At 38.2% G+C, this 14,360-nt stretch overlaps 1 protein-coding gene across 6 annotated transcripts in view; it reads left to right on the top strand.

Moving 5' to 3' along the window:
* Positions 1 to 14,360, top strand: part of LOC103549618 (uncharacterized) — a 45,584-nt gene that overhangs the window by 4,069 nt on the left and 27,155 nt on the right. For 2 of the 6 annotated variants that reach the window (XR_011537276.1, XM_070609309.1), the window contains exons 2-3: positions 6,933 to 6,995; positions 10,555 to 10,657. Coding sequence is in view for 5 of the 6 variants with exons in the window: in XM_070609309.1 (XP_070465410.1) it covers positions 6,933 to 6,995; positions 10,555 to 10,657 (166 nt within the window). In the remaining variant the exon portion in view is untranslated. Of the gene's footprint in view, positions 1 to 6,932; positions 6,996 to 10,554; positions 10,658 to 10,746; positions 10,981 to 11,914; positions 13,943 to 14,360 lie in introns of those variants that run through there. The other 4 variants (XM_008518081.2, XM_008518078.2, XM_008518079.2 and 1 more) reach the window with 4 other exon arrangements.

Genomic DNA, 14,360 nt, shown 5'->3' with positions numbered 1-14,360 from the left:
TATTGTAGCCACTCTTCACTACAGATTTAGAGGCAAGAAGAACAAAGCAACTTGCTGTTGCTTTTTCCAGTTAGCCTTGCCAAGGTACAATAACTTGACCCTGTAGAGCCAGACACAAATACAATCTACTCGTGAGTGGATAATCTGTTCACCAGACCATCCATTTGTGCAAGATGAATTTACAGATGAAGAAATGAACTAGTATTCATAAAACAAGAGTTAATACCAGGTTTCCTTTATTTCATCAGTTGCTGAAAGAATTCGTTTTTCCTAAAAATAAAAATGAATGTGTAAACAAATAAGAAAAAAAGGATATCCACACAATAAAGAAGTAGTGCATTTTCTGTTACTTCCATGCAGATTGGTTAGCATACTTGATCCTCCACAAACCTACTCATGTACCTAACACTCTGCTAAAAGACTTGTAGCAGCAAATTATATTAAATATGATGTATAAATCAAAACTGTATACAAGGTTGTGAAATCACTAATAAAGGAAAGAAAACGGATTAGCAGATGCTGAGTCTTCCGCTGTGCACCGATAATGACTTTCACTTACTACTGTTGCAACACTTATCACACTGGCCTGTAAAGAGACGACTGGCCCCTCCGTGGCAGCAGCTGCCCCCAGCGCTGCACTAGCACAGGGCTTGTGCAATAATAGGGGCTCAAAAATGCCTTTTGTTAATAAAAGAGGAATATAGGTTATCATCAGTTTTTGTCTTCCAAAATAATGCCCATTCTTTAATGGTGTAAAATGAGGCCTCTTTGTTGCAGTATATATAACGAATCCTTGTCTGTCCTTACCTAAGTTGACTTCTCTGCATCATTTCATACACTTGACCTGAAATTCTGTTGGTTTTGGCACAGTGGTTTAAGTTCACATGTTCCACTTCAGTGGTGAGGGGTTCGCTGGTTCGGATCCTGGGTGTGGACATGGCACTGCTTGGCAAGCCATGCTGTGGTAGGTGTCCCACTTATAAAAGTAGAGGAAGATGAGCATGAATGTTAGCTCAGGGCCAGTCTTCCTCAGCAAAAAGAGGATTGGCAGCAGATGTTAGCTCAGGGCTAATCTTCCTCAAAAAAAGAAAAAAAATTCTCTTGGTTTCCATGTCTGATACAACATTCTCCATTCACAGCACCTCACCCACCCTCACAACATCTTTTGTTCAGGCTCATCTCTGGGCTCTTTTTCTCCATCTTTATGGTAAACAGTGGGCTCTAGGGATTCCATCTTGGGCTGCTCTTTTTCTTATTTACACGCCTTTCCCAGGCCACCTTAATAACGCTCATTATCTTGATTTTTGTGTCTTAAATTTCACTCTCTTTAGACAAGAATGTCTGGACAAGGGATTTATTGATGCAGTGCTCTCAGGGAGGAAGGTGAGGAAGTGGAGGAAACAGGGCAAAAACAAACAAAAACCCAGTGTGTGTCTTCAGGCAAAGTCCCAGCCTCACCCTGACCTGCCTCCAGGCAAGGACTCTTCTCTTCCTTCACCAGCCAGTCCTGAACCACCAGCTATGGGAGAGCAGAAGAAAGGAGACTTAAACTCCCAAAGGGTCAGGTAGGGCCCTCCTTCCTTGCAGGCACTCGGAGAATCGAGAATCAGAAGGGGAAGAAACAAGAGTCAGTGGATATCAAAGTGCTAATGACTCTGAAATCTACATCTCCAAACCCCTGAGCTTCAGACCGGTGTTGCCAGCTCCCTATTGGAAATTTCCTCTCTGATATTCCACCTCTGCCTCTGATTCAACATGTCCCAAATTAATCTCCTGTGTTCCCTCTCCACCTGCACCTCCTCCACGTCTCAGTGGAACATGAGGGTCCCCTGTGACAGGCCCTCTCCCTTATTCCCACAACCAATCGCAGGTCCAAACACCTCATGCCACCCCCACTGCAAATGCCTTCGCCTAGGCCACCACCTTTTGTCACTTGGATTAAGGCGTTAGGTCACCCTTCTCTAGTGAATTCACACTGAAGGAGTCTCATGTGTCTCTCTTGAGGGTAGAGCTCATGATTAGCCCACCATATATCCTTAGAAAAGAAGTCCAGGACTATAATTAGTTTTTGGGTGGTGAACATGATGTAATCTACACAGAACTCGAAATATATTACGATCTGCATCCGAAAGCTATATAATGTTATAATCCAATGTTACTGCAATTAAAAAAATACAAATAAAGAGGGAAAGAAAAATAAAAAATAAAGAACGAAAGATAAATAAAAAATAAAGAAAAGAAGTCCAAAATGTTCATTACAGACTACCATGCATTTCCTGGTCTGGGCCCTGCTTACCTTTGTAGACTCAGCTGTCTTGTCCCCATCCCATACCCTGAGTCCTCAACATTTCTAGAATTCTCTATCTTCTTCTCTCCATTTCTCGTCGCTGTCGTTCTAGACGCAACTGTCATCATCCCAGCCAGTTTGCTGAAACAGCCTCCTGACTGCATTAATTCCCAGCCTGTTTCCGTCTCCTCCACACATCTGAGAGAATGCTCTTTTGGAAACAAATCTAATCCCACCACTCCTTTGCTAAAATATTTCAATCACTTCTCTAGCCACTTTGAAAGAGAGACCAAAATCTTTTACGTGTTTCAAAAAGCCCTGCAAACCTGTTTTTGTCTGTTTCTTATATCTTGTTTAAGAAGCCTTTGCTATTCAAAATGTTATAAATATATTTACCTATATTTCTCCTAATATTGTTATACTTATTATGATTAGTATTTTAACCTGTCTGTGGTATAAACCAGAGATCTACTTTCCTTTTTCCCCTAAAATAGATAGCTAGTTTTGCCAATGCGTTAACTGAATAGTTCATCTTTTCCCATTCACATAAAAGACCTTTTTTAAAAAATCAAATATCCACTTATTTGTGGGATTGCTTCGTTACTCTCTATTATGTTCTATTAATCTATTTGTCTATTCATATACCAATTCTCTTCTCTAATTCACGTAGCTGTGAAGGAGGGCAATATCTCCCTCATCATTCTTCATTTTCAAAACTTAACTTTTTCAAAAATCGATGGTTTGAATTTTAAATTGACTTTGCCGAAAATTGAAAATTATTTTCATCATGTAGGGGCCAACGCCAAGGATTCGCTGTATGCTCTGTATGGAGTGGACAACAAAAACTAAATTCAGATTAGATTTTAAAATGTATTTTCTTACTCAATTTATTATCACCAATCCTGTATAACTGTAGTACTTTTTGTTCTATTTGCAAGACAGGACCAGCTAATTTCTTATTATTTATTACAATATATTGTTGAGATACTACGTATTCATTTCCTAGACCATCAAGGCCTCTGATCTTTCTTCTCTCTCTGCTTATTTGCTTCCCAGAAGTTGGTTATAGACATGCTCCTTCATTCCTTCAAAAAGTAGAAAGAGAAGAGACTTTAAAAATCTATTTGCCCAATGAGATAAAGCATGTGGCTAAACCTACCCACCAAAATCTGTTCTATCCTTCTACAGAATAGGGTTGGGACTGAGCACATAGACAGAATACATCTACCAGACTTCTCTGCCCCCCGATTAAGTTCTTGGCAAAGGAAAGTGAGCAGAAATGATGTATACCACTCCAGAGTTGGCCCCCAACCCTCCATGCATGCTCTTTAATGTCCTTCACATTTCCTGGATGACCAGCATGGCAATTCCTAGCACAATCTTGTAAGTGTCGTGTTGAAGATGGCAAAGCCACTGTCAGCCTGGGGCCCTGAAAGACTTCACAAGAGCAGGGCTGTGGCTAACCTGGACCCCCTGCTCCAGACCAAAGAAATGAACTTCTGGTTCTTCAAGGCACTGAGTTTTGAGGATCCTATTTGTTTCTGTAGTTTAGCCTACCCTCCCTAAAACAGAGCATGTAAAAAACTCCTAAAATCAAAAGCCCTGTACAAATATAAAGTATCACTATATCTCAAAGCTTATGAATAAAATAATTATAATTAATGAATGAATGGAAATAGATGATTTGGTTATAACTGTATATTTTACTTTTCCATATTATGCCAGTTTCCATTAGTGTGGTAACTGAGAGTTGGCTATGTTGTAGAATGGCCCAACTCCACAGAACTAGTATCTATATGGTGCAAGTCAAAAAAAATAAATAAAAGAACCAGGTTACCATTCCCACTCTCTACTACTATTACACACACATACACACACACACGCAATTTCCATTCAATGGCAGAAACAGATTTTTAGAGGTTCTGGAAGCCATACCAACACCACTGCAAAAGGCCATGCACATTTCTCTATAAAACTCTCCCCATTTTTAATGCTTTTCTATTTTGTTTATTGTATCTGTGAAAAAAAAAGTTGCAATTAGTAGCTCATTTGTAAGCAACACTTCTTTTTCACAATTACTTGGCTCATTTAACAAAGAAGGTGTGCCCTCAAATTAAAAGTGAAAAGGTGTTTTTAAAGGTGGAGGCAATTAAGCTGGGTGAGTTATCAAAATGCAGAGAAACCAAAACCAAGAACTCCTGCGGCAAAAATGTGAAGAATTGTCGGTTAATTCTGCAACATTTATTCTATAGAGTGTGTGTTTGTATATTAGATCAAGCGCTCTGCGGATGTGATGTAAAGCAAAATAAATAGTGTCCCCACTTTTGTAAGGCTTACTTCTGTGTGGGGGAGATGGCGTTAAGTCAATGACTTGTAAACAATTTAAATAACGTAAAGGAAGAATATAAGGAGCTATGAGAATGTATGATATTTGTCTTGGTGGGGGTAGGCCAAGAAGGTTTTCCTGGGAAAGGATGAGCAAAGTGAGATCTCAAGGAACAGTAGGCGTTAACTAGATGGAAGATAGAAAGCACAGGGAAAAGCATTTTAGTAGACGCAACGTGGCAAATTCAAGGAGCAACAGAGGTCCCATGTGGTTAGGGTGCAGTGTGCAAAATGACATTGTGGGACGGGCCAGCGAGGCTCTTGTGGGGAACATAAAACTATACGAAGAACACTGTGGAAACAGTGGAAGGACTTAAGAATGGATGTGACATAAGGATTTAAGAACAGATGTGACAGTCTGTATCAGAACGGTCATTCTGGCTGCCTTGTGGAAAACGGATGTTAGCAACCTAAGGAGATCCGCTTCAAAGGAAAGATAGAAGGCAGTAGCTTGGATTTAGGAGGTGGTGGTGGTGAAAATAGAGATAAATTAATCTTTAAAATATATTTGGGAAAATTCATATTAAAATAATAAAAAACACACTGACAATTGAGACCATCTGTGTTAATAGGAGTTAGATAAAACTGTAGACGGTCATGTGAGCATGACTTAGATTTTGGTTTTTGTTTTTAGGACAACTCTGCCCGGGAAATATAGTACTAAAATCAATAAATAACTTCAGCATTTGCCTCAGGAAATTTCTTCAGATCATGTTATTAGAGACAGTAATCTGCTCATCTGGCCATATAACCTGCTCTTCAGTTTAATTATCCAGACTTCCCAGTATCAATCAATTTTAAACTATTATATTATGAACTTGACCCAATTCTCAATTTCCCTTCTTTTTTTTTTCTGTTTTTTTTTTTTTTTTTTGTGAGGAAGACTGGCCCTGAGCTAACATCTATTGTCAATCTTCCTCTACTTTATGTGGGATGCCACCAGAGCATGGCTTGACAAGCGGTGCTAGGTCTGCACCTGGGATCTGAACCCACGAATCCCTGGCTGCCCAAGCAGAGTGTGCAAACTTAACCACTATGCCACCAGGCCAGCCCCTCGATTTCCCTACTTGAAAGACTTCCTTGAACCTCTTGAGGCCAGACCCTAAATCCTATGAATATCTCGCCTCTGACTTCTTGCTTCTGAAACTCTGCTAAGACTCTCTCAAGGTGGTATTCTCCCTGTTGTAATGCGTTTGTAGTGCTTTATTAACAGGTTGTCTGAAGATATTTTGAGGAGTTCAACAACATAAACACCAGAAGTCGTTTCACAAATTCTGGCATAATTATGCAATAAAATATATGCAGCTATTATTGCATTCAATTATACTATAGCAAAGTACTGGCATAGAAAAATGTCACAATATGTTAACTAAAAATTCAAGTTACTAAGGAGTTTAGTTTAGTTTAATCCCAGTTTTGTATCTTTGATTGTTTGGATGGGTTGATACATACAAAGACAGATAGATAAAATTCTCAAAAGACAACTTCCTAAATTTTAACTGTGATTGTCTTTGGGGGTAAGAATGTGAATGAATTTTTTCCAGTATTTTCAGATTTTCCCTCACTGATTATGTTTTATTTGTGTAATAAAAGCAATGAATGCTATAAAGAGATAAAACTCTTGAATTTGCATATACTTGAGAATTAGAATGTGGACTCCAGAATCAGAAAGAAGTTTAGAGGGGGCTGGCCCAGTGGCATAGTGGTTAGGTTCCACATGCTTGGCTTTGGCAACCCAGGTTTATGGGTTCAGATCCCAGGCTCGGACCTATGCCACTCGTCAAGCCATGCTGCAGAGGCATCCCACATACAAAATAGAGGAAGGTGGGTGCATATGTTAGCTCAGGGCCACTCTTCCTCAGGCAAACAGAGGAAGATTGGCAACAGGTGTTAGCTGAGGGCCAATCTTCCTCACCAAAACAAAAAGAAGAAGTAGTTTAGAATTTATAAACTATGTGACTTCTTCTTTGAGATTTCCTTGTTTGGTGATGGGGAATTAGGATGGAGGAATAGTAATAACTATTCTTTGCATGGCATAGTTTCACAGTAATCATGTAAGAAACATGCTATTTTTCATCTTATGGATAGAAAACTGGGGCACTAAATGTTTAAATAAGTTTATTTCTCGCTAGAAACAAGGGGCAATTCAAGTTTTACACTCAGGAGTGTCTAAGAAAATAATAATAGGTAACATTTGTTGAGTGGTTACTGTATGACTGTCGATCCTCTAAGGTAGTTTTCTATTTCCTTCATTTTACAGATGAGAAAACAAGAAGAGACCTGTGCGTGCAAAGGGAGGGGCAAAGTAAGGAATGAAACCCAGGTAGGCCAAGCCCTAGAGCCTCTATTTTTAATCACTATATATTATCTTCCATATTTTTGTTCATTTTGTATGCCACAGCTAGATTGTCATAGATAGATATACTTTATATTTTTCAAATGGGTGACGCTGAAAATATTTAGCTACTTAGGTTTGGCTGCTCTTCTGGGGAGGAGCAGAGTAGAGAGAGCAAATGGACTACAGAAGTCATGTCGTCAGGGGAAAACCAGCTGAACTTCTTACTTCACTAATTAGCTACACTAATTCCTAAGTGTCAAATCATGTCAGCCAGTCAACAACTGCTTTCCCAGAGAGATGGGTGACTCGTTTTGTAAATGTACTTCTTATGTAGCCATCGCCTCTCTCTGCAGAGGTTGGCTGAGCGCATGCTTCCTCTGTCCCTTGTGGGACTCATCTTCAGTTTTTGCTTCTCTCTGGCTCTGGTACCCCTACCCCCGTTCCTCAACTTAGTTTCTCTCTCTCTCTTTTTTTTTTTTAAAGATTGGCACCTGAGCTAACATCTGTTGCCAATCTTTTTCCTTTTTTTCTTCTTCTTCTTCTCCTTCTCCTCTCCAAAGCCCCTCAGTACACAGTTGTATATTCTAGTTGTAGGTACTTCTGGTTGTAGCATGTGGGACACTGCCTCAGCATGGCTTGATGAGTGGTGCCATGTCTGCGCCCAGGATCTGACCTGGCGAAACCCTGGGTCACCCAAGCAGAGTGTTCAAAGTTAACCACTCAGCCACGGGGCGGGCCCCTCAAGTCAGTTTCTTATTTCTTCTCAGGGCTAATCCAGGTTAGGGTCTGCAAATCTGACTAAATGGGGGAGGGAGGAAGTTAAGGGTAAACCCTGAATCCTCTGTAGATATTCCAATGACCAGAGGCAAACCCTTTTCCTTAATGGTCCCAGGCCATCTCATTTCCTTAGCACATTTCCAAGGTCTACTTCCCGAATTTCAATCCAGGCTCTTCCAACAGGCTGGCAAAGCCAATTCCTCAGAAACGAAAAGGAAGGATTCACATTCATATGGGTTCTGTCAATAGCTCCCACTGCCACCTGTTGAAGTCTGTGCACTCTGGCTTCCGTCTCTCTACCACTCTGAGGATCCTACTAATAACCAAGGACTCCCAGTGACCAAATCCAGGCAACTTGACTCAAGCCTCATCCTGCTGATAATCTGTAAAAATCTACAGAGTCAATTACCACCTTTTCTTGAAACCATCTCCCTTTGACTTCCTCAATTCCAGGTCTCCTTGTTTTGCTCCTTCATTATTCATTTTTCCACCTTGTTCTTCCTTCCCTTTTTCTTTAAATTTAGGCTTCTACCGCTACTTTGCAGCAGACATCACTGACAAAGTCTTTGTCTATGGCCTCCATATCGATTCTCCCACATTGTGATCCCTTACCCCTGTAGCTCTCCAGAGTTGCTCATTCTTACATTCCACTTCATGCTTTGATGCCAGAGTATAGCCTTTCCAAAGCCACAGTTTCTGTTAATGGCACCATATCCCCACTTATTCAAATTCAATCCTTGGACTAATGTTTGATCTCTTCCTCACATTCCCCATTTCCAACATTACCACATCCTGTAGATTCTATAGTAAAAATATCTGTAATAAAAATACCCATTAGGATTTATTCCTTCCCACTTATATGCCATCATCACAGAGGGAATCTATTATCCTGGGTCTTAGTGACTGCAGAGGTCTCCTAACTGACTGTTTCACCTACTGAGCCTTCTCCCCAAACCACCAGCCCACTTCTCCAGTCTTCTATGATTTCCATTAGTCACCTTCTGTAGTAAAAATAAAGCCAAGTTAAAAAATGAGACCCTAAATAAATTTCCAGCCCCATATGCCTTCCTCCCATAATAGCTGTCATTTGTTTAGCATCTACTCTGTGGCAAACACTTTGCTAACCCCTTTACATATATCATTTTTAATTCTTTCAACAACGTTGACAAGTAAGGCTTATTATACCAATTGTACATTTGAGCAAACAAGATTCAATTAAAGGTATGTTTGCTTTCACAAGGTCACACCTACTATGAGGCAGATATAGCTGTCATCTGATGCAAGACCTTTGGATTCCAAAGCCTGTTCTAAGAATTTACTATATGATACAAAGATACGTAAGTTAGACAATCACTAGATAAAAATTAAAATGTTTGTTTTCTATGTGACTATATATCAGAAAAAGTTTAAAAATCAATCTAATGAAGTTAAAAACAACACACTCTCGGGACTTTTTGTTGATATTGTTTGAGATGAACATAAGTACAAGAAAATAGATATTGATACTCTAACCTATTGTAAAGTATTTATTCATACCAAAACTGTGATTGTCACTGTTACAAGGAAAACTGTGTACCACACACCGAGCAATGATGGGATCTCCTCTGGACGATGTATGAAATGGATGCTTAGTCGACACACGCTTACACAAAAGATGTCTGTAATGAATTGTGCAGAAAAGTGAGTTTGCCTCTCATGTAAAATGATAGAAAGACAACCAAAAAGCAACTCCCTGTTTCACCAGCTGGAAGGAAAGTAAATATGCCTATGAAGATGACCTGTGAAGACCCAAGATGCCACAGTTTATGAAAAAGCAGACTTTTCCTCACAATCATAAAACCAAAACAAACAGAACAAAGCAAAAAGCCTTGGTAATAAGCTACTGCCCAGAGAGGGCTTATTAACACATCAAGTGGTTCCATTCTTGTTCTTATTTATTCCTCTGTTTCTATCTTTGTTCCTTTCGAGTCATTAAGCTGTTTTTGTATAAAAGCTCTGATTCTTTCTTTTTACCACCTCTCCAACTCTATGTTTGCAAATTGTTCCAAAGAAAGAAAAGGCATTTTATATCAAACGACACAGCTTATAGTCCAGCCTGAGGAACTCATTATGCATAGGAAGTGAATGAAAATTAAATGCATTCTGGATGCAGTTGAAGGCAATCCTTTTTGTTCACTGAAGGATTTGTCAGCCTCTGAAACCAAGATCAATCCAGAATTCAAAAGAAGGCACTTTGGTCTACTCAAATGTCAGTTCAATGTAGATTACGGGCAGCATCTTATCAGAATCTGCCAGTGAATCTTAAGACATTATTTTCAAGCCAGGATTTATGTAATTGTTTTCAAGGGTCAGGAATAAGCTTGAGCTACCTTAAGCAAAATGAAAGAATTTATTATAAAGATTCAAGAATATTTTACAAAATACAGTGTAGGAATAAACATTTGTCTCAAAAGGTTTGGAATTTAGAAGTTGAAAAACATCAGAGCTAGCAGTATTCTTACTCCATCTCTCATTTGCAGTTCTTTCTGTGCTCTGCTTTTGATTTTGCACTGCATGAAATGGCAAGGCAGTCCCATAAAGTTGTACAGGTTGCTTACTATACAAGGGTGTCCAGCCAAGGGAGTTAAAATGCAATCTAGTTCTGCTAGCCAAGATATGAACCCTCATGGCTGAGTTGTCCTAAAAGGGTAACTTTTTCTAGTTTCTAAAAGGCAACCTATGGGCAGATGGAGACCCCATCAAATGGCCATGGTTTTCCATATTTCAGGTCCAGTCATACAAAGAAAATGAACATGGTTCAAATTCTAAATCTCTAGAGAAAAGATTGAATGTGGTACCCACTTCGGATTCAATTAGCGATGATTCAGAAGGTAAGGATATGTTTTAAAAAAATTGTGAATTGGTTAGAATTTGGTGGGTAGGGCACTTATTCACAAACCTCTAAATTTCTGTATTTCAGCCTGCCCATGAACCTCCAACTGTTAGAGATTTCCTAAGAGTCGATTACTTATGAGGTTTATATTCGAATGGAAAATATGCCAGAGCAATAGAAATAATCTGGATTTGGAGGAAGATCTAGTTCTTTTTTTCTCACCATATGTGTAAAATTCATTATGAGTTGGCTTTGCATTTCTCCAAAATAAATGGAGACCCATTTATTTTGCAATTAAAATTTAAGGTGTGATTGTTAAAATATTTGTTTTGCATATTTCCTCCAGAATAATTTTTGTCTTCCTTTTACAGTTACCAGATTTAGCAAATAAAAATACAGCGCATTCAGTTATATTTGAATTTCAGACAAATAATGAATAATTGTTTAGTGTAAGTATGCCCATGTAATATTTGGGACATAGATATACTAAAAAATTATGGCATGGGACATACTTACACTAAACAATTATTCATTGTTTATCTGAAACAAACAGAACTGGGCATCCTTTATTTTATCTGGCAGCCTTACTTCCATTTTATTATAAGTTGAACCCTATAGAAATACTTTTAGACATTTCCAGATCTAAGTTTGGCAGAAGGATGGAGTCAAGGAAATAGAAACAGATGTATAGCCTTACATGTAAAGGACATTAAAACTTGACTTGGTGACTTTGCAGTGAAATATGATACATGATTGCCCAGTCTATATGAGTAAAAGGTCTATGTTTTCTTTGATGGAAGAAAATGAGTGAAGAATATGTTGTATTGTTTTCATGGCATTATACATATATGCAATTTCACAATGGAGCAAGGATATTTTATAAGTAAAATATAACTAACTAAATAGCACATAATTCATCAGAAAGCGAATTAATTTTTTCAGAGCTGCAAAGAAGTCAGATGATATTTCCATACATTAATGTCATATCTTTTTACTTTTCATTTTATTTTAAATATTTGTAATAATACTAAATTAACTATATAGAATAACTGCAATTATTTATAGTCATTTTTTAAAAATCACCTAATATTGCGCTTAGTCCTTAAGACTTCATCCTGCTTTTGAAACCATGGCACAATGTATGTGTGTTAAACTTAAAAACTTAAATCATAGAGTTTTGCCAGAGGCTAGCTATCTCACTAAGTCATATTCTATAACTTAAAAAGCTGGTTTTGTTTTCCTTTTGTTTTTTGAGGAAGATTAGCCCTGAGCTAACATCTGCCACCAATCCTCCTCTTTTTGCTGAGGAAAACTGGCCCCGAGCTGACATCCATGCTCATCTTCCTCTGCTTTACATGTGGGACGCCTACCACAGCATGGCTTGACAAGCGGTGCCATGTCCGCATCTGGGATCCGAACCAGTGAACCCCAGACCACTGAAGTGGAACATGTGAACTTAACTGCTGTACTACTGGGCCAGCTCCTAAAAAGTTGGAATAATTATTTTTTAGGTACAGATAAAATGCACTTGGGTGTAGATTTAATCAGGTAATTTCAATAAAAGTATGGTTTCTATAAGAAATTAGAGAAATATCTTAATTTTCCTTTATTACTCAAAAGTACCACCACCATAGTTATTTTAGGGATTTGATGAGCACTATTCTGTTCCATGCAGTATACTAGTCAAGATTTGTGTTTTGTTCTTGTTTCCTTTTCATGATTCCTAAAGGTAAATATTATGATCTGGATTTGTTAAAAAGCTATTAGAAACTGATACATAGAAATATTTATTAGCTCCTCTAAGCCACACATATAAATAGCAGATGGTCATATCTGGTCCTGAAGCCTATATCATATACCATAATAAAAAAATAAATTTATTGTATTACAAAAATATTTGACCCACCTCCAAGGGAGGAAGTATTGATAATTTACCTTAGTTTCTTGATTTCTTTAGATTACTAACAAAGATGATTTTAAGAATTAATTAACATTGCTATTCAACAACTTTTTTTGATGTAGTGAATTATTCAGCTTCAACAGTGGTATGTTGTTTAGGGGACTTGGAGAATGACCTATGTGTCATCCTTTGGTGGAAATAGTTTTGTCAGTTACAGTAATTTTTTATCTTTGAAGAATGCTGTCAGTCTTAGGGAATGAGCAACATGGTGCTGACCACTAGAGGGCTTGAGATGTGCGAACCCTGTTCAGAACCTGGTGCTGTAGCACTGATGGACGTTTCATTAAGGGCTTCCGGTAAACTTTGAAAGGGAAAATAGACACACCGACCCTATGGATCTCATACGACTGACCCATGTTGTAATTAAAATTGTCTTTAATGTTTGTTAGAATCTTTACTTCTAAACAATTGTATCATTAGGGTGGTTATTTTACAATTGTTATTTGATACATCTCCCAGAGAGTCTTAATGAAATTGGAATATAATGCAATTGAAGTGAAATTTTGGAATCAACAGTTGGGAGAGGCCCTTAGAATACCTCCTGGGAACAGAAGCCAGTAGAAGACTGGAAGAGATCCTCTGGAGAGAAGAAAAGAAAAGATGACAAAAGAGCAAGGAGAACTAAACAAAAAAGATTGGGTATTCTTCCCTGGTGGGATTGGCACGCACTTGGCAATGTGAAGCCAGAGGTTGAGACACTGGTCTAGGTAGTAATAATAATTATAAAAGTGACATTTATTGGATTTTCACTATGTGCCAGGACTCTACAAAGATATTTATGTATATTAACTCATTGAAACATCCCAAAAACCTCATGTCATTTGTCCTATTCTTCTTCTTATTTTACACATAAAGAAACAGAGCCTTCCCTCGTAGACCGTTGCCCCACTCCCCTAAAAAACAAACAACATTCAATGAAGGCTGTGGGGGATACAAAGCATCTTTCCTAAAGCAGATAAATCTATAAAGACTCAAGATTAGGAGCTTATTGAGTTCAAGATCTAGAACAATGCAATGTCCCAGGTGAGGCTCTATCCTTTATGAGTTTTGGGAGAACTGAGGTCAGTGTCTTTAATAACATCTATAATAGGAATTAAATCTCATTAAAAATATCTGATAATTAGAAGTTGGGAAATTGCACATGGTCTAAAGTCTTGTACGGGGGACAAGGGCAAAGGAAAATCTTAGTAGACTACATTGTTAGAGGACTAGCTATTTAAAGGCTGTTCTTGCCATAGGTTCTTCATGGCTTTAACTGGTAAAACAAAGCAAAACACAATAGAAAACAAATGCCTGATGTATTAAATATGTGTTTTATAGCAATTTCTGGCAATTGAATTTCTTGGTCCAGCTAGTGGTGAGAAAATCCCATATTTTTGATATTCTCTGAAGAGCTGAAAAAGAGGTGGTGAGAGGTCATGCCACTGACCCATGGAATATTACCTGTAGGGAATCCTATGTAAATAGGCACTTATGATAGTTTTAAGCATAAACACTCTTAAGACTGTAACACACAATAATGAGTAACATACCTGGAGAAAAAATATTTCAGAGGAGGAAGTGACAGATGAAAACATTGAATTAGCCATTGTCTTTGGCAAGATGTTGTTCCTGGGTGACTCCAATAAGCATAATAATGTAGTATTCTCTAGGAGTATTCAGCCATTTGAATGCAGAAACGGATTAACAGAGAGTTAGATTTAACCAGAGTTTAGGTTTTGCCAGGAAAGAATGGTTTCGG

Source organism: Equus przewalskii, chromosome 2 (assembly GCF_037783145.1).
Source record: "Equus przewalskii isolate Varuska chromosome 2, EquPr2, whole genome shotgun sequence".
Lineage (NCBI taxonomy): Eukaryota > Metazoa > Chordata > Mammalia > Perissodactyla > Equidae > Equus > Equus przewalskii.
This window is presented reverse-complemented; position numbering and strand designations above follow the sequence as displayed.